The sequence below is a fragment of the Crotalus tigris genome, unplaced genomic scaffold (assembly GCF_016545835.1).
Source record: "Crotalus tigris isolate CLP2741 ecotype Arizona unplaced genomic scaffold, ASM1654583v1 scf7180000017560.2302168, whole genome shotgun sequence".
NCBI classification, from domain to species: domain Eukaryota; kingdom Metazoa; phylum Chordata; class Lepidosauria; order Squamata; family Viperidae; genus Crotalus; species Crotalus tigris.
This window is the reverse complement of record NW_024096474.1, coordinates 1,972,916-1,994,399: the sequence shown is the minus strand read 5'-3', so window position 1 is coordinate 1,994,399 and position 21,484 is coordinate 1,972,916. Positions and strand designations below refer to the sequence as shown.

The 21,484-nt window shown below is 39.2% G+C and overlaps 1 protein-coding gene across 1 annotated transcript in view; it reads right to left on the bottom strand.

The window, feature by feature from the left end:
- The window catches only part of PAPPA2 (pappalysin 2), a 231,922-nt gene extending 211,948 nt beyond the window's left edge, over positions 1-19,974 (bottom strand). The window contains exon 1 of the mRNA XM_039348678.1: positions 18,596-19,974. Within this exon, the coding sequence (XP_039204612.1) occupies positions 18,596-19,109 (514 nt within the window). The 5' untranslated portion in view covers positions 19,110-19,974. The remainder of the gene's footprint in view (positions 1-18,595) is intronic.
- Positions 19,975-21,484: the final 1,510 nt, after the last annotated feature.

Genomic DNA, 21,484 nt, shown 5'->3' with positions numbered 1-21,484 from the left:
TCCCCTTGTCCGGGCTGTCCTGCTATGATATATTCTCTCTCCCCTTCCTCCTTTCCATATCCCCCATCCACATCCCAGTTGCCATCTTTTCTCTTGTGGGGTTGCACCCTCAACTCAGTATACCCGGACATCCAGTTTATGGAGGAGGAGGAAAACCAGGGTATGTTGGCATTTTTGGACGTACTTGTTCACCGCCAACCGGATGGAATCCTGAGGACAAGGGTGTACCGTAAACCTACGCATACTAATAGAGTCCTCCATTATGGAAGTAACCACCCTATTGCCCACAAAGTCAGTTGCATTAGAACACTATTCAGACGAGTAGACTCCCACTGCAACACAACCAGGGGTAAAATGGAAGAAAGGAAACATCTCTTCCACAAAGATGTAGATGCAATGGCTATCCAACAAAATTTGTTAAGCGCCACAGTATACCGCCCAAACCCCTGGAAAACCCACGGACAGAAGAATTACCATCACAGGCAATCCGTGTTACTCTCCCTTACATTAATAATGTTTCTGAGACAATAGCTAGGCTGCTAGCACCGCATAATATGAAGGTGGCACATAGACCTAACCAAACACTACACTCTAAGGTTATGCGGCCCAAGGATTCACTCCCCAGCGTGGAAAAATCAGCGATCATATATAGGATCGACTGCAAGGACCGTTCCAGCAATTATGTGGGATAAACCTCCAAGAGAGTGAAAACCAGGATCCACGAACACAGGTTAGCCGTAAAAAGGGGGGAGCAGTACTCTCAGATCTGGACACATATGGCGGAATCTGGGCATAGATTTGATTTTGATAGCATACGTGTCATAGCCAGTGATAACACAAAAGGGGGCTGGTTGCTTAAGGAAGCCTGGCTCTCGGATGGAGATTCTATCAACCGACATATTGACTTGTGACCAGCACATTTGACCCTGAGGGCATGGAGTACGTGTGATCGCCCATCCTGGTGGAAGCAACCTGACATCGTACCGCGGGTCCCAGAGAAGGAAACCATGGAGGAGATTAGTCCCTCACCCCAATGACTCATGAACATCCAGGTGGGGAATAATCAATGGCCAAAAGACCCCCCCCCGCCCCGAGGGCATGTACACGCTCCCAAAAAGCAAAGAGACTATTGGGTAGCGAAGGAACAGCGACCAACGAGCCAGAGATTCCCCCACACCTCCCAAAGCACCTAAGAAGAGTGACACCACCCATGGACATCCAGACAGAGGATAACCAACGACCGAGAGGCTTTCCCTCCACCTCTACCTCCACCCCCACCCCAAAAGCACCCCCCCGAAGAACAAGGGAACTATCAAGTGATGAAGTGACGGCGGTTAACGAACCAGGGACTCCCCCGTGCCTCCCAAAGTATCTGGGAGGAGTAGCACCACCTACGAACATTCAGGTGGGGGATAACCAAGGATCAAAGGACTCCCCCACCCTGAGAGCATGTACATATCCCAAAGAACAAGGGGGTTGTCGGGTGGTAAAGGAATGACAATCAACAAACCTAGGATTCCACTGGACTCCCCGGATGGGGAAGATGGGAGGAGCCGGCTCGAGGCAGCGACAGATCGACCGCACCCGAGAAGGGGAGGATGGTTACATCAATCTGCCCCACAGGGATGGCCCAATTGCGCCAACGGGGGCCACGAAGTGACGCACGAGATGCCTGAGATAATACGGAGACCAACAGTATTAGAAATGGGGGGGAGGAGAAAGCAGATGGCAGATGGGACAGCAGCCACAATAACGATGACCATGTGAATGGAAGGGGGGGACTGGAGAGCAAGAATCAATGGGAGGTGTTAAGGGCGCAACCCCACAAGAGAAAAGATGGCAACTGGGATGTGGATGGGGGATACGGAAAGGAGGAAGGGGAGAGAAAATATATCATAGCAGGATAGCCCGGACAAGGGGAGAGAAAGTGCGAGAAGAGAGAGCAGCTGAGAGATGCGGAGCTCCTGACTAACCAAAAAAGGGGGGAGAAAACTCCCCCAACTTAGGATCACATGAGGGGAGAATGCAAAACAATACACACGTAGGCAGGAGATGCAAGAAAAGCACAGTCACTGATACGGAAGTTACGACTAGAGCGCGGCTTAGCCAATTGGGACCGGTGACGAGATCTAAGAGCCGGGTGCAAGCAGCGCTTTACCTATAAATGAACTCTCCCATCGACTAATATTGTACCCTGACAATGTCGGTAGCTGCCGACGAAAGCTAGGTGATTAACTGTATTAAACTTTTATAGTTTTATAACTATAGTTGTAATATATAATATTACATGTGTTTTTTGGTCGCTTAGAAGATGAATATACCCAGGAATCACACTTTTATTTTTAACGTTATTATCTATCTATCTATCTATCTATCTATCTATCTATCTATCTATCTATAGTAAATACATTGTTATGACCATTACCCATCCTGTCATTCAAGAGTAGAGCAGTTAACTATTTTAACGCATGCAAAAATAAAACTCCAAAGATATTTTCAAGGTCTTTAAAATGTACTAATGAAGAAAAAAAATAAAGGCCAAAAGTCTCAAAAATACCTGCATCTTCATTTCCTTGTTGTTCAAATATTAACATGGTAGGAAAAAAATAAGAGACTATTTTTCAACCTTGAGTTCCAATTACTTTCCCAGATCATCTGGAATTCAGTAATGTGAAGGAAAACTCTATAAATGTTGGAGCCAAAACATTTGGTGATTAAAACCTGGCTCTCACACAGGATATAAGAAGGTGAATATGAATCTCTGAAAAATGACCAATTATTCTGACATTTGTAATAAATGCAAATTGCAAGATATTTCAATCACAATCCTATTCTTCTTCATATGGTTCAGAAATAACAAAATGTAACTGGAGGGGGAAGGTAAATGTGTCCCTTAGTACGTATTGTTTATTCAAAATAGTTTTGAATGTTGAATTCTTGTTTGCCTTTCATGAATCATGAGGTTATGAATATTGCTTCCAAAAAGAAGAGTTATAAGGTACTTGACAGCACAACATGTTAATACATTCCTATAGGAAATTTTATTCTGTTTCTGACCATTTCCTAAGCTTTTAGTAAAAACAGTTCACATACCTACAGTTTAAAAAACGTTGCTTAATCTAATAAAATAATTCTAGTGTTAAAAATTCTGTGGCAACAAGCAGCTTCTCCAATGGAAGCTTTCATCAGCTGACAAAGTCATCAAAATACCTGAACTTTATTATCATTGCTCCAAAGCAGTGTTTCTCAAAGTGTGGTCTGTGTACCCCTGGGTGATCCATCAATATCTGCTAGGTGATCTGCTATAGTCTCTCAGATGAACTAAACAAATATATTATGGTTCATTTACCTAGAAAAGATGATGCCAACAAAATTACTTTTACTTAAATCAGAATAAAAGAATTTAACTACAGTACAGCTTTTTTTGTCACCGGCAATCAGATGGCATATCAATTTATTATTATGCCTGGTTACATATTCAATAAACTCTGTTTAGACTGGATTTGGCATTTTTATCCGCTTTTCAAGTCCTTCCTAAGGACCAGCATCTACATGTTGTTTTTTGCTGGTATTAATTAAAGGTATCATTGCAGGATGTAAGCTGTTCCAAGGTAATGCTGCCTTTTGCAATTGACTGATGGCAATTTTGTCAATGCCGATGGTGTTCAAGTGGTGCTCTGGTTGTTTTGGGATTACACCAAGACGCCTATTATTTTTGGTACTATCTTTGTTTTCCTTTGCCACCCGTTGTTCTACTTCTATTTGCAGACCCTTGTATTTTATTATTTTCTCCAGCTCTTTTTCTTCTATTCTGCTGTCTCCAGGTATTGCCACACCACTATCTAGAAATCATTCACTTTTTTTATCAACAATTGTTAAGTCTGGCATGTTATGTGGCAGATGACTATCTGTTTGAATTCTAAAGTCCCACAGCACTTTAGGTACTTTATTTTCTATTATTTTATTTTATTGTCCTAACAGTTCTTGCTTGCAGCAAATGGCATTTTTTGCAGAATTATTATTATATTATATTATATTATGTGTTGTGTGTGTTGTACTGTAATATATAATAATATATAACAATCCCCAAAATAACAGAATGATCTCAATTCGAATCCAAGGCAAACCATTCAATATCACAATAGTCCAAATCTATGCCCCAACCACTGGTGCTGAAGAGGATGAAATTGACCGGTATTATGAAGCCCTACAGCACCTTATAGAATTAACACCAAAAAATGATGTCCTTATCATCATGGCAGATTGGAATGCTAAAGGTAGGAAGCCAAAAGATAACCGGAATAACAGGCAAGTTTGGCCTTGGAGTACAAATGAAGCAGGGCACAGGCTGATAGAATTTTGTCAAGAGAATACGATGGTCATAACAAACACTCTTTTCCAACAACCCAAGAGACGGCTCTACACATGGACATCACCAGACGGTCAACATAGAAATCAGATTGACTATGTGCTCTGCAGCCAAAGATGGAGAAGCTCTATACAGTCAGTAAAACAAGACCAGGAGCTGACTGTGGCTCAGATCATGAGCTTCTCGTTGCAAAATTTAGGCTTAAATTGAAAAAAGTAGGGAAAAGCACTAGGCCACTCAGGTATGAACTAAATCATATTCCTGATGAATATACAGTAGAGGTGACAAATAGATTTAAGGAATTAGATCTGATAGACAGAGTGCCTGAAGAACTATGGATGGAAGTTCGCAACATTGTACAAGAGGTAGCAACTAAAACCATCCCAAAGAAAAAGAAATGCAAGAAAGCAAAATGGCTGTCTGAGGAAGCTTTGCAAATAGCTGAGGAAAGAAGGGAAGCGAAAGGCAAAGGAGAAAGAGAAAGATACACCCAATTGAATGCAGAATTCCAGAGAGTAGCTAGAAGAGATAAGAATGCCTTCTTAAATGAACAGTGCAAAGAAATAGAAGAAAACAACAGAATAGGGGGGACCAGAGATCTCTTCAAGAAAATTGGAGATATGAAGGGAACGTTTCATGCAAAGATGGGCATGATAAAGGACCAAAATGGCAGGGACCTAACAGAGGCAGAAGAGATTAAGAAAAGATGGCAAAACTACACAGAAGAACTATACAAGAGTGAGCTTAACGTCCCAGATAACCACAATGAGATGGTCACTGACCTCGAACCAGACATCCTAGAATGTGAAGTGAAATGGGCCTTAGAAAATCTGAGCAACAACAAAGCTAGTGGAGGTGACAGTATTCCAGCTGAGCTATTCAAAATCATAAAAGATGATGCAGTAAAAGTGCTACACTCAATTTGCCAGCAAATTTGGAAAACTCAACAGTGGCCACAGGATTGGAAAAGGTCAGTTTACATTCCAATTCCAACGAAAGGCAATGCCAAAGAATGTTCAAACTATCGCACCATTGCACTCATTTCACATGCTAGTAAAGTTATGCTTAAAATCCTACAAGCTAGACTCCAGCAGTATGTGGATCGAGAACTACCAGAAGTACAGGAAGGATTTCGAAGAGGCAGAGGAACTAGAGATCAAATTGCCAACATACGCTGGATCATGAAGAAAGCTAGGGAGTTCCAGAAAAACATCTACTTCTGCTTCATTGACTATGCAAAGGCCTTTGATTGTGTGGATCACAACAAATTGTGGCAAGTTCTTAAAGAGATGGGAGTACCAGACCATCTCATTTGTCTCTTGAGAAACCTATATGCGGGTCAAGAAGCAACAGTGAGAACCGAACACGGAACCACTGATTGGTTCAATATTGGAAAAGGAGTCCGGCAAGGCTGTATACTGTCGCCCTGCCTATTTAACTTATATGCAGAGCACATCATGAGAAAGGCAGGGCTAGATGAATCAAAAGTTGAAATTAAGATTGCCGGGAGAAATATCAACAACCTAAGATATGCAGATGATACCACTCTACTGGCAGAAAGTGAAGAGGAACTAAAGAGCCTCTTGATGCGGGTGAAGAAAGAGAGTGCAAAAGTTGGCTTGAAACTCAACATTAAGAAAACCAAAATCATGGCATCCGGCCCTCTCAATTCCTGGCAAATAGATGGGGAAGAAATGGAGGTAGTGACAGATTTTATTTTCCTGGGCTCCAAGATCACCTCAGACGGGGACTGTAGCCAAGAAATTAAAAGACGCTTGCTCCTGGGGAGGAAAGCTATGGCAAATCTAGACAGCATACTAAAAAGCAGAGACATCACTCTGCCAACAAAAGTGCGTATAGTCCAGGCCATGGTTTTCCCAATTGCAATGTATGGCTGTGAAAGTTGCACCATAAGAAAGACTAAGTGCCAAAGAATTGAGGCCTTTGAACTAGGGTGCTGGAGAAGACTCCTGCGAGTCCCTTGGACTGCAAGGCGTTCAAACCGGTCAGTCCTAGAAGAGATCAACCCCGACTGCTCTTTAGAAGGCCAGATCCTGAAGTTGAAACTCAAATACTTTGGCCACCTAATGAGAAGGAAGGACTCACTGGAGAAGGGCGTAATGCTGGGAAAGATTGAGGGCAATAGAAGAAGGGGACGACAGAGAATGAGATGGCTGGATGGAGTCACAGAAGCAGTAGGTGTGAACTTAAATGGACTCCAGAAGATGGTAGAGGACAGGAAGACCTGGAGGAACATTGTCCATGGGGTCACGATGGGTCGGACACGACTTCGCAATTAACAACAACAATAAAAAAAATAAAGGTGTCATTGTAGGATATAAGTTGTTCCAAGTAAAACTGCCTTTTGCAATTGATTGATGATGATTTGTCAATGTCAATGGTGTTCAATTATTAAATATTAAAGTCCTTTAAAATTAAGGGGAAGGCATACATAAAGAAAACTATACAATTATAACATTTCATTTGCTGGAATATATGAATTTCATATCACTAAAGAATTTATTTATTTATTTATTTATTTATTTATTTATTTATTTATTTATTTATTAAATTTATTTGCCTCCAATCTCACAGTTCAAGTGACTCTGAGGTAAACATATAATGTTTATTTAGTGATTCATGATTACACAAAATTTGAGAAATACTACTCTAAGCTTGCATAAACTTTCTATCATAGTCTCTCAGAATTCTGTTTACAGTCTAAACTTCTCTTTTAAGGATTAAAGACATCACACTAAGCATGAGTGTCAACGCTGCTAACATCGGATGTTCTTGCTTTGACAACAGATGGAAATGCAGCCATTTTCTCTATGCTTTTAGAATTAGTCAATGCTGGGAGGGGGAATAGGGATGAGAGTCCAACTAGTCATAACAATAATAACTCAGCTGTGGGAACCCAAGGACATTGGGCCCAGAGCTGATAGTGTTTTGGTGGGCTGGAGAGCTGGGGAGAAAGCCTTCACTTCAAGCGAATTGGGGAATGTGATTTATGACTGTTTATTGGAGGAGGAAATTGTACTTTGTTACTTTGTACCCAGGGGAGTGAATTTAGTTTTTGGGTTCAACTATGTAATGACAATACTTTGTTTCTCAAATAAAAGATTCTTTAAGGTAAACAATGTCTCAAAGTTCTTTTGAAGGGTTTCATCTGTCGGAACCATGACAATGAGAACATATTTTCCCCCTTCTCATTACATAAGCATTGGCATATACAGTAAATTAAATAATACAGGAATGTATATCATGCATATTTTTCTCGATATTATTGGAAAAAAATTGTTGGACCAAAACCTCCAGGAGACATATTTATTTTCCTAAATAATTTATGTCACAATATTTAACTGGAGGAATATATTAAGCTATTTATTTATTTATTTATATCTATATAACCACTCAGGCAGCAAACAAATAAAAGCTACAATCATAATCAATAATATTAAAGTAGCAAAAAAGAAAGAACAATTGACTCTCAATCTTCATTTTAACCCAGATTAACTCTGTACTTGTTTGTACAAATGTATCTTCATTGGCTGTCATTGAACAATTACATGAAACGATAGCGGCAACTTTTTGCTGTTTCCTCCTGATTATTTTATTATCTTGTCCAAGTACACAAATATCTGAGTGGATCAAAATCCCCTCTGCCTGCTTGCAAATTTCTCAAAATTGTTTCCACAGATCCTTCATTGCTATAATCAGATAGTGACAAACATGCTTCCTTCTCTTGTTGTCATTTCAACTTCAACGCCACACTGTGCTAAGCTTTTCTTGCTACAGACTCAGCTATTCCTGCTCTGAAAACCCAGAGAATCTACTTTGGAAAATCTCAGAATGTTTTCAGAGTCTTGTATCAGAAACCTAGCCAACAAGTGGAAAGATGGCCAGGAATGTGTCTGAAGATGGGATCAGAGAGTTCTACTCAGCAATAGCTTTTTAAAATGGTAATATACAACTTTAATGAACAAGCAGTTCTCATAATCAGACAGCCAGCAAAATGGGAGGTCAGCAAAGGAACAGGTAAACAGGAAGTAGAAGCAGAAGAACCAAGAGACAGGATTTAGATGCAAAAGTACTTGGTACAAATCTTACTCAACCATTTCTCATTTTGCAAAATATGTCACAAAAAGACAACTTCTTGCATCTCCAGCCAACCAGCCTTATGCCCCAAATATCTCCTCCAGGAAAACTAGTGAGGTTGCTACTGAAGCCAACTCAAGAACAAACAATCCTAAATTGGATTATTAAAACACAATTGGTATTTATGAAAAAAGAAGAGATACTAATATAAAACTGAGGCTGGGGCTCTTAGCAAAAGCTGCTCAAGAAAAGTTACCATCTCCCTACAAGTTCCTCTTGAGAAATCATAAATCCATATATTTTAGTAACACTTGCTTCCATAATTAACTTTCACCCACTTCTACATTTTTCCTTTCATTTGTTCCATATTATTTCCATCTCTTCAGCCCCTTTTCCCACATTTCTCTTTTACATACTCAGTCACATATTTCTCAAGGCATGTTAGGACAACATAATCCTGTACTAGTAACTCACCTCCCCTTTTTCTACCAACTGACTTGAGCACTCAGGATGAAAATAAATAGGCTATTCTCATTGCCCAACAGGGGAAATCTGTCTGTCTGTCTGTCTGTCTGTCTATAAGTTTGGCTGAAGGTGATTGGCCCAAAGTCACCCAGCTCACTTTCATTGAACTCATTGTGTCTCACGGCTTGGTGTGAAATGTTGGAAGAAAGCTGTTGTTCTTTCAGGACCATAATCTTCTAATAGTTTTTGCCTTCATGGTGGTAAAGATAAAGAACAACAAGATTTTATGCTTTGGGACTGTAGCTTCTTTTTCTTTAATCCTTTTCTTTGGAAAGTTTGAGATCTCTGGCTAATTGCTAGGTATAGTACATTTCTCCATTTTTGTATAGTAGATATCTTTATATTGTTAAATACATGGATTTTTGTTTTTTAAAAAAACCTGTCCTTGGGGAAAATAGCTACTAGGACGATCAGGTGCTTGTAGGAACTGCTCTATTCTAAACTGGAAAAGGCTTCTTTCCACATACTAAAATTTTCAAGCCCTATACCATGAAAGGCCATTTTGCTTTTCTTCTCTTACTGCTTCTTCCACCCCATTTTTCCCTATCCATGTTACTGTTTTTCTGTTGTTGCATCTATTAGTTCTGATGCCTCCTCCACCTGTTTTCAAAAATGTAGCAATTACTTTTGCAGATAAAAGGAGGAATGAGAAATCTGGCCCATGACATAAGATTCAGCAATTAGTTCATGCCTCAGATATGAATAATTTATGCTCACAATTTCAAGCAAGCCAAAAACCTCTCCTCCTGTACTGCTTAACCTCTTTTTTTTAAAAAATGAAACACACAAAACCATGTGGTTTAAATTATTGTTACTGGTCCTGTACTCTTTATTGTACATTCAATTAGGAATGAGCTGAACTGAAAGATGAAAATGCTCCAAGCTTCTTATTATTCCTCCTTGTTCTGATCTTACCTATTTCTACATTTAATGACTGGATATATTTAGGATGCCCATAAACCAAAGATAGCAGGATGCTGAATAGTTAATATTTTTGACAGAATTTGCTTGCCATCTTCTGCACATCTACTAAAGATGCAGGAAGTCATCTTTATTTGCATATGCCTTTTATTTGTCATGCTCAATGCTTGGGTTGCTTCAAGCCTTTCCAGTAATACAATGTTTGCTTATAGTTAAAGTGATGGGACCACATATATCAACCCAAGAACAATGGTTCCTGTCATCCTTCACCAGAACAGAAGATATAGACCATCAGGATCCAGCAGAAGTGTGACAATTATGTCCATTGGCTGGTTCCAGAGCCAATAATCTTACTGTCTGCAGATTACTGGGACTTTTCTAAAGCTTCTGGATTCTGTACACCTTAGCTTGATCCAGGAAAGTTCTTCTTTGCACAACCAGAATCTCACAAGAAATATTTGTTTTTAACTATTATTTTCTTCTCAGTTATAGATTCTTTTTTTACTTCACGAATTTAGAAATTTAGAAAAGTAAAAAAAAAAAAGGTAAAGTTAATTATATACATCTGCATGCAGCCATTCTGGAATAAACTCTGTAAATGCCTAGTATTAGTTACATATTTGCATATTTTCATCAGAAAATGTTTATACTGTACATATACACATCATCTACAATTGATTATTTTGTTCTTGAATTGCCAAATTAAAATTGTATAAATACTGCAATTCAATCAAAAGTGTTATTCATGTGTGATTCCTCTTTAAAAGTTCCACATTTTCCAGAATCTGCAGCACTCAACTACCTTGATGGATTTCATTATTAGAAAACAACAAAAAATGTGAATTGATTTATTAATAGAGTCCCTCTCCAATATTTTTCCACCTTCTCCTCTCTCTGCTTCTCTCTCAACAACCTTTAATGCCATTCAAAAGAAGCCTTGAGATGGCAGATGAAGACCTGAAATTGTCTCTCCAGGAGAGCAATCTTTAGTTGTGGTTTAACTTAGACTTCCTTTCATTCTGTTCTGAATTCTAGGTACTGTACAATCCATTAAAAGAATACTTTAAAAAAAAAGCCTTGATTCTAACAATCTATGGAGATTCTTGGTCATCCAGGTCATGATTGCCCCAAAGGTGATTTTTCAAAACACAACTGGACTTCCCTTGTTTTACCTTGAAGACATTTCACTTCTTATCCAAGAAGCTTCTTCAGTTAGGAAGAACTGAAGAAACTTCTTGGATGAGAAGCTAAACATCTTCAAGGAAAAACAAGAGAAGTCCAGTTGCCTTTTGAAAAAGCGCCGTTGGACTTGATTCTAACAGACTAAAAATCTGAATGAACAAAATAATTTTACCAAGATTCTAAGGATATGCATTGCAGGATTGGGATGGCATTATGTTGACACAAATAGTAAATCTCAATTTTGAGGGACCTGGATAGATTGGTGAAAAGCGTATCTCATTAGCTTTTTTTTTTTTTTTAGAAAAAAAATCATAAAAAAACTAATGGTCCAATCTTTACCAGGTTTACTCTGTCTGACAAAGGAACATACTGTAATTGAAAACTTAAAATTTTCAATATTAGGTTTGGGCAGATTTTTGATCATCATTTTGCCCATTAATTTTTCATTCAGCATCTGCTAGAAACATTCTTGTTCAATTTTAATATCATTTAGATTTTCTTTATTTAAAATGTCTCTCTTCAGAAAAGAATAAAATATTATTGCACATGTGATCTGTTATGCAAAGGAATCCTGCTTTAGCATTCATATCCCAAGCTGCGGGTGCAAATATGCATATACACTGATGTCAGAATTGACAGAAATGTGATGAATCTGGGTATATCAATCAAATTTCAAGTAACAATTCTCTGTGCGAACTGAAATTCCCAAGTTTTCTGCAAGGTCAGTGCTGTATATAAGGCATTGTAGTAGTCAGAAATATGGGCTGAAGAACTTTGTGGAGACTAAATATTTCCTTGAAAAGTTTTCCACTTCAAACAAATTTGTCAATTTCAGAGTTGTATAGTATTTCCTATTCAGGTGAATATTCTAAAAATTGAGAAGTTAAACCTCTGTTGTTTAATAATTTTCTAGCATTCTAATATTTTTTCTGCACATCAGGTATTATAGTTCTTGATAAATCTGGAGACAATGTTCAAACCCCATACAATAGATTAGATTTAATGTTTGTTCTCATCAATGTAGCCCAAATGCTTTTGTAGATGAGGACACTGAGTTGAATATGTTAATCTGAATCATAGTTATTAGCATAGGAAGATCTTCCGATTCAAACTTTTTTGGAAAGTAGGTATCTACAGTAGTAGTATTGCCAGCATATGCTCAGAGTATGAATCATCATGGCAAATTATCCTGTCCATAAGTGGTAAAACCTGGAAGCCTCTGTAAAGCTGTCAAAAAGTCATGAGAGACTTTGCTTTTCCAAAAACCCCTTAAGGTGAATGTAACATCCTCTGAATCAGGAGAAATGCTGGCAAGCAAGCTATTCACATTTCAACCATCTTAAAAAGACCCGTTCTGTCCAATCCTTATTCAATCCAATACCCAGCTAATTTCCATTTCAAAACTCAATTTCCTCACATTTCAGATGGCAAGAAAAAATAGAGCAACATGTCATCAGACTATTAATGGCACTTAACTTAAATCATCAAATACATTTCTCCTTGTCTCATTCATCAAGCAGCTATACTGCCTTCTCACTGTGGTAAGGTTGGACCTTATCCAGGGAATGCAGCCAAAGGAGACTATCCAGAAAGTGTTGGGGGAACAGAAAAAAATAAAAGGTCAATCAGTATCTGGGCTGACATGAATACATTCAGAGTTTCCAGAACAATTACTATATGTATACTTCCTTCCTTCCTCCCTCTCTCCCTCCCTCCCTCCCTCCCTCCCTCTCTCCCCTAATCAAGAAATAGATATCCTGGCATATATATTGTATACACTTCTCCTAATTTTACATATTTTATGTATTTGCAAATATATGTATTTCCTGCAAGTAAATTTCCCTAGTATAAAAATGCATGCTTTATTTTATTCCCAAAATTTCACCATAAAGTCATGAAATGCACAAAGGTCAATAGATAATTGCATCACAATTCAATCTGTAAAATGCAAAGTCAAAGTTTTCCCCTTCCCTATCCTCTATGAAACAATACCCAGGAGGTCTACATAGTTCAGCACCCTTCCTACCACCAGAAAGGTGAATGGCAAATTTCTGTCCCAACCTTTTTCTCAGCATGCTAGCTTCTATTTCTAGGAATTATTTGCTTCTAAGAAACAGTTTTCCATTATGTAATCTTTTAGCTGCTGGTATAAATCATACGGTATGCAATTTTTCCATATATAACCTAACTATTGAGTCTGGAGATTTGAGGATTTTAAACACCTGAATTGTTCCCATTTCTCCACAACATGTACCATTCATTTGTCAATGTTATCTCAAATCAGCACGATTGTTGCCTTCAAATATTTTTTTTATTCCTAACAATTGATGGCAGTTTATTATATTATATTTATTATATTTACAATAGTGTGTGATCTTATAAATAAAACATATTTACTTATGATCCACTGGACTAATAGGATATAATCATTAATATTTTAATTACTTAGTTTAAAATTTGGTGGTTCCTAGTTATCATTAAAACATATTCTAGATATGTACAGATTGACTAATAATAATATGTTCTTGAATTCTGCTCCATACCAACCCTATGCTGACTACTCTTTTAAGTTTTTTGCATTTATCTTTCTTCCTTAATTGAAAATGGGGATATTTTTCTGGTTCTATTTTTCTGGATTATAACTAATGTTCACATTGTAATTTCTTAAGTAATATATATATATATATATAGGCTCTTTTGGAATTCTACAATTAACTCATCTGATCTTTAAAACAAGAGCTTTTTTTTTTTTTTTAAAGTAGAAATTCTCTAAATCTATCTTGGCAAAAAAAACAACTTCTTGTATCATTTTAATATTCTTGTCCCAATTGAACATAACTGTTCTTGGAGTCAAGTTAAAGCAATCTGGATATTGACTATTTCAATCTTCAGTTCACCTCTGACAGAATATCAATCTCAGCAAATACAAATATAAGTTATTTGACTTGTCTCAGTATCTCTCAAGAGCCTTAATTCTTTCTGAGGCTGATACTTTGCTTAAACTAAACTATTTTCTTGAGTTATATGTTATTCCTGATCATATCATTTTAAAATATCATCAGAGAACTTATGTGTATTTACAATTTTTCATTCTCGTGTGAAAGTTTTTGAATTCTTCTCTTTTTCATAAATTCTAACTATGGAATCTCAATCAACTTTTGTAAGTTCTCTGAAAATCCAATTTACAAAACTAAATAGACTCAATTCTAATAACTCTTGCCATTATAAATACTAAGATGATGTCTCTATTCCTCAAGATTCTTTGTAATTCCACTTAATCAGTGTATTCACCTTTTAATCAAAATTCACCTTCTTACAGCTTCAGAAAATTGAGGTTGTCAACAAAGCAAAATGAAGCAAAAATAATAATGCTCAGTAGATGTCAGAATTATTGGAATCCTTCATTGCCAGCAAGACTTGTTTCTATTAAAGTTTTGTCACTTGTTTCAAAAAACTTTTACTGTGTCTTCCAGAAATACAGTGTTAATTTCATATTCCCAATCTTCAACCGGATTTCTATTTTCACTTTCATGATTTCATGCATAATAACATACAGTATTTATGCGCATTACAGATATGCACAATCTGTAGCCAAGGAACCTATGTGACCTTCTGGGAGCAGTCCTCTTAACTGCTTCAAAAGCTGTTAAGTAATTGCATTGGTGTAATTAATTTCATATAATTTAATATGATTTAAAGGTATTTAAATACTATTAAATTTAGCTTCTGTCCATGTTTTACATACTGCTGTTTTGGAATATGCCTCTATAAGCATGTGACCCAAAGGCTTGCTGTAATCTTGTGTAAACAGCACATCATTTTATAATTTTAATAGCAGGGATTGATGTTTGCTATTTGTTTAATGGCCCCTACTTTGTGGATTTTGTTATTAGAGAATTATACTCTGGGTTATATGTTGATTTAACATTTTTAGCTGCTTATGTGTCTTTTTTAGTTTTGGGGACTGCCCAAATCTACTGAAAGTAGGTGGCCAGTAAAATTACATAAATGAATCAATAAAATTACAAGCCATATCACACCAAATTTCAATAATCTTTATTCTCACTACACTAGGATTTCAACCTCTATTATTTGTCTCCTATATTCTATACAATAAATCTCAAAGGCCATGAATGAAGCACATCCCGATTTTACCGCTACATTTATCTGCAAATGCATGGGCTCAATTGTTTTTACTTATTTGTCTTTAATGTGGCAAGACAAATAAATTAATACATACTTAGAAGCATCAAATAGTACAATCTACATGACCTATAGAGAGCCACTTTGGTGTGATGATTAAATCATTAGGCTAGAAACCAGGAGACAATGAGTTCTGCCTTAAGACTCAAAGGCAGCTGGGTGACTTGGACCAATCCCACTCTCTCAGTCCTAGGAAATAAGCAATACCAAACCACTTAAAAAAAAACCTTGCCAAGAAAACTGCAGGACTTGTCCAGGCAGTCCACCAGGAGCCAAAAACTGATTCAGAGGCACCAAAAAAGAAAAATACATATGCATAATGCATCAAAACCCAACTGGGGAAACTTATGAATTCAAAGCATCCCTGTTGCCCGTAATTTCAAGAAAAACTGTAACATTCACAGTTTATATAATAAAGTAAACAAACACTTTGCAACCCAATTCATCTTGCTGGACAGTACTGTATTTTGCTTCAGATGACTAACTACTTCATTACCTAATGTAATCTAAAGATAAAAATTATTAAATTTCTCTTTTAACTATTTGCTTTCTGTCTGGTCAGCTAGAGGCAAAAGGAAGCAACAGCAAGATAAATCACTCTTCCCTTATCCCCATAATCTGATACCTATAGAACGTAGCAGTTTGATTCAATTAATCCATCTTGCAGCTGGGTCTAAAAATGAACATCCTGGTTACAATATTTGGTGGACTGCAGAATTTGTTTCCATAATTCCTTCCCTCCTATATCTAGCTTTATGTATCATCCAGCTTGATGAAAAAATATGGAGTACCATAATCTATTTATTTTTAAAAAAAGTTCCACGGTACTCTTCAAAACAGAATTCTGCCAGAATAGCTTACAATATACTGAAATTGCAATCTCACTTTTTAAATTAGAATGACTAAAAAATACAAGCATAAAAAGGGCAGAAATTACTTTAAATTCTTTATACCAATTATTTAAAATGACATGGCATTATATTAAAAAGTGCATAAGGATAACAATATCTTGATTGATGCCAGAAAGATAATAAAATCAGGTCTGGCATGCCTCACTGGGAAAGCCAATACAAACCACCAAGGAGACTGCCACTAACAAGATTTACTTGGGTGCAGTCACTCATCACATGTTAGTGGGGGGAGGGGTGTTAAAACAAACATTTCAGCAGGAACATACTGGAGGAGGCTTTCTGTAACACAGGGCTTTTCAACCAGTAGTACAGGTACCATCCTAGAAAAGTGATAGCTGGGGAGGGGAATGAGCTGAACCAGTGGCAGCACCGCACAAGCCTGAGCTAGAGATGGCTGGAGCTGCAGGGCTGTCAGGGCTCAGCAGAAGTGCCAGGATCGGCACCAGGCTCCAGCTGGAGCTCAGTGCTGATCCTGGTGCTTCTGCTGAGCCCAGAAGAAGCGCTGATCAGCTAGAATGTTGCAGTATCTCCAGGGTCTTGTGATTTACATTCAGATGCTTGGCAACTGATTCATTTTTAAGATGGTCACAATGTCCCTGGGTCATATGAAGTGACCAAAACCTGCTGCAACCACCCAGCAGACGGGGGGAATAAAAACCAAACACCCCCCATCCCACCCCTGCTGCCAATTCTCAACAGAAATGCTCACAACAATGAAAACCTCAGACAGGAAGAAGAGCGCCGCCAGGCAGGCAGGCAGGCGTCTTGCTCGGCTGTGGTTTGGGGGCACTTTTTTCAGTGCCATTGTAAATTTGAATAGTCACTAAGCGAACTGTTGTAAGTCGAGGACTACCTGTACTTTATCACTTTTTTTTTGGTCATCACATTTTTGACACCTTGCTAGGCGACTGGTGGTACTCGGATGTTGCCATATCCTAAAAGTGGTACAGTGGGTGAAAAGGCTAAAAAGCCCTGCTATAACATACTCCTAAGCAATTACATTCCCCTCATACTGTAGGTTCAAAATCCAGCTCTTCGTTTTATAGTGTTTTTAATCTGTTCCAATACAACAGGAGCAAAGAATCTTTTTTAGGCCACAAGTTGCCTACTGATCACTTAAGAGATTCATTTGCATATGTACATACATCTTACTGACTCTTCCCATATTCCTGCTCCCACACACTTCATCTGTTCTATCAAAGTTGCTGACATAGTTGAAATGCTGCTACTGTACTTAATTCAGTTCTAGGAACTGAAACTCTATGACCACTCACAGACTCACCAATATTTGTCACTCAGCAAGGACTCCATAATCAACTACTGAGTGTTCTTTCAACAAATGTCTCTACCTGTTAGCAGATGTGTGATCACAGTGGCAATTCAGGCAGGGTAAAGAACAGCACTGAAATGGAGGTGGCAACAGTAGGACGTGGTTTGTCACTGATATTTTTCCAGCTTCCAGCCTAGCCTAAATCCTTGGATGGGCAACCCAGTATTAACCAGGTCCAACTGAAGCCTCCTAGGTATTTCCCGTCCTAAACTGTTTTTACAATTCCAAAACAAAAACGAATTGACAGAGCTATTTTTTAGAGAACCAGCTTTTACTGGGGCAAGGCAGTAATAATCTAGCAGTCTCTGTCTCTGTCTCTCTGAATTCACTGAGTTTCCTTCTGAATAATACATGCAGAGTAGCTTTAAATAGCAAAAGCTGTTGTTGCAGAGTACACAGGACAGTCCATTGCAAAATAAAGTATAGAAGGGAACAGATGGATTCCTGTATAGCCAGGCTTGTGTCTCTTAACATGTCAAATATGTTTAACATAACTCTAAATAGAAAATGTATATTACGCAACTGCATAATACAGAATATAACTGTTCAGCACATCAGCATTCATTACCTCAGTAGTGCAAATCAAGAAATGGGGAGAAAAGATAATTACTGGCGAAAATCAATCCAATATCTATTATTATAGCTATTAGCCAATGTGCTTGCTTGTTGTTTTTTTAAATCGTGATTTTGACTAATATTTGGTGCTGACAAACCCATTTGCAAGGGCACAGTAGGATTCTAGGCTTGAAATGAACTACTCTGGCTCTCTGCTGCTTGCAGATGTCCCTTCTCCCTCTCACAGATACAATATTTGAAACTTCAAGTACAGTAACGCAACGCCCAAAAGCAACGACCCGACTGAAAACCCTTCGGGGCTATTCGATCACACGGCAGGAGATTCGGTCACGGGTCACGTGTGCCTAGTTTGTGCCCAGTTCTGCCTTTAAGCTTCTTACGAACCTCCGTTCTCTTTCTGTCCATATAAATTATGAATGAATGCCAAGACGGCCAGATTCTCCCCCTCGGGCCTAGCCTAACCTACTTCCACAACTTTACCTGCGACAATCGCCGGATTGCTCTGCCCGCCCTCGGGTTTCACCCAAGCTTCGATGGTGAATTCGGCACGGGGCAGCTCTGCGCGGGCTCCCGGCCGCAACAGTAGTTGCGCGGCTCTGCCGGAGAAGTAAAGCGCAGCCACGGAATCCGGCGTCCAACTCGCAGCTGGGGCAGAAGGGCCGGCTTTTGCGCTTTGGCGTAGCGGGAAAATGTTGCTCTCTTCCCACGTGTCTTCCACGCTGCTCCCGTCGGAACTGGGAGCGCGGCGGAGCCTCGAGGGCGTTGTTCTGTGCCCCAACGCCGAGGCTGCCGCTCCCACGGTGGGACGCGGGTAGCTCGCATAAGGGTGCTGAGGGAGAGTCGCGGCTCTGGCTTTGCTAACCCAGCAGAGCTCCCCGTCCTGGGATACCGCAGAGCGGCTTTCGCTCTGCCTTCCCCTGGAGAGGTGGGGGCCTTTCAAGGCCAGCAGGCAGACGACCGCCGCCAGGAGCGACGAGGCAGGTGGACCAGCCATCCTCCGACGCGCAGCTTTCTTACGGCGCTTTCCTGCTTGAGGCCCTTTCCGAACCCGACTTGATCCCCTTCACGGGATAGTTTCTTTGCTCCGGAGCGCTCCTGGGCTTAGGTTGTGTTTTGCCTCTAATCTCTCTGCTTGGAGCGCCGAGGAAAGATTGGGAGCATCATTTCGGCCAGCAACGCCCTTCCCAGAAGGCTCCGTGAGGACGAGTGGCCGCCCGCGGCATCGTTAGAGCATCCTCAAAGCCTCTTTGTTCGCTCCCTCCCCGATCTTTCGCGCTTTCTCTCGCGCTCTCTTTCTTTCCCTCTTTCGGTCTCTCAGGTGCGAGTCTTCCTGCTCTTCTCCAAAAAGCTGAGGTCAGAGGCAGGTTAGTGCCAACGATCTGCCGGTTCCGTGCTGTGGGTATTCCCAATTTCTTTTCAGGTAATGTGCAGCTAGATGTCCAGCTAGATTACTGAATAAGAGAAACAAAGGTAGCCGGAAGATAGTTGGATTGCAGGAGCCTCCCTACCTCATTGAAAAGATGGATGATGATGATGATGATGCTATTGACCAGCCTCCTAAATTCTGTCTTGTTACTCCACCTCTCTGCCCCTTCTATCCTGGCTCCCACCTTCCAGTCTATGGCTCCTCCCCACTGCTTTGGGAGTTGCTTGCAATTTCTTTGACAGCTTGGTCCTCACTAAGGACTATATTGGTGGGGGAAGATGGAAGCCCAAGTCTCTTATCTGCAGTGATCAACAGGACTTATTTCCAGGAGGGAGTACCTAAAGGGGCCACCACCGAGTGAAATTGGAACTTATTTCTGATGGTTAGGCTCAATATTCTTATTTTTAAAATACACAACAAGTACACAACAGGCAGCCCTGCTTCCCACCTCATCTCAGTGACTCTAGCACTGCACACTTACTTATAGCCCAATGCACCTTTACTTCAGCACAAGGTTCCTTCAACTCAGTGGTACTCAATTTCCAGTAAAACATATGCTGGATACAACTGCACACAAAAAGATAGGTGTTTTAACTTACAGAGAATTATCTTCAGCCTCTAGATTTTGGAGTTATGTTGACTTAAGAATTGCTGGATATCTTTGTCCTCAATACATTTGCACAGAAGCAAATCTTGCAAAAAAAAAAAAAAACCCAAACAAACCAAAAACATGTTGATGGTACTTGATCTTCCAATAAAATCCTGCACTAAGTGCTTTGTCTTAGGGTAGCCTGGATCAATTCAAACAGTCCAAAGTAATGCTCTGGACATGCTGCTTGATCCCTGTGCTTGTTTACTCTGAAGTAAGTCCCATTGAGTTCAGTGGAATGTACTCATTTCAACACAATACTGAAGCTTTAACCAGAAGACACTTTTTAAGAAAAATGCACTTAGAACAAGGACATTTTAGGATTTGTTTTATGTAGGTTAATAGCTAAGATCCAATTAACAGTTTAATTCAAAACTATTAAATTCAACCAAAGCCTTGCAGTTGGCTCCAAAGAGATGCCAAAACTCTCTAAGCAGGCCAGGAAAGATCTCCAGTGCTTTGACTTACAGCTGATATGCTGAGGATCTTTTGGAATAAGAAAATTAATTAATACCAAACATTTGCTGGAGATGAGCAATAAGATTATTGCTTTCCAAAATATGGGGTGGAGTGATGAAACTTCCATCTCCTCTAGACTGGTGCAGATGCCAAACGGCCAAAGCAGCAGAAGAAAGCTGCCCAGTGAGGTCAGGTGGAGTTAGCACATTGAATCTGGTGGTGGCAGAGCGAATGACATGCACACAAAATGTGACTAGAAACGCACAGGCTGTTTTCGATGTGCAATACGCACAATTTATTAACACACCCACACAATTATGAAAATATCAAAAAGAATTTGAGTGGCATCATCCTTTGGCCAGCTTGTGTATCTATTTTCATCTCCCCTCTATCTGCTAACCCGGGAAAAGATAATCCATCTGGCCAAAAAATAAAGTCAGATGCAGATCTCCAAAACTGGGTATTCTTGCAGATTTTTTAACAGGCAAAATGGTAAAGCCTTCATCAAACTCCAGGATTGTGTGTTTGTGCATTGTTTGGAGGGATTTAAAATTTCTGGATTGCTAATTGGAATTAGCCACATCACATTTATTTTTAGAGCAGAAGTAACATTTTTCCTGTGTAGGTATAAGAGTTGCAGATGATCTGCAAATTAATGTTTATAGATGCACCTGTTTCTTCTTTATAGCAGATAATGTCCAAAATACTATTGACCTCATGAATTGTTATATTAAAGATTTTGGTGGTTCTTAAATAATTGCAAAACTCAGGAATTTCAACTTAAGATATTGTGGCTGGAATTTCACTGTAAGACTAAAAGAGCTACCACTGAAAT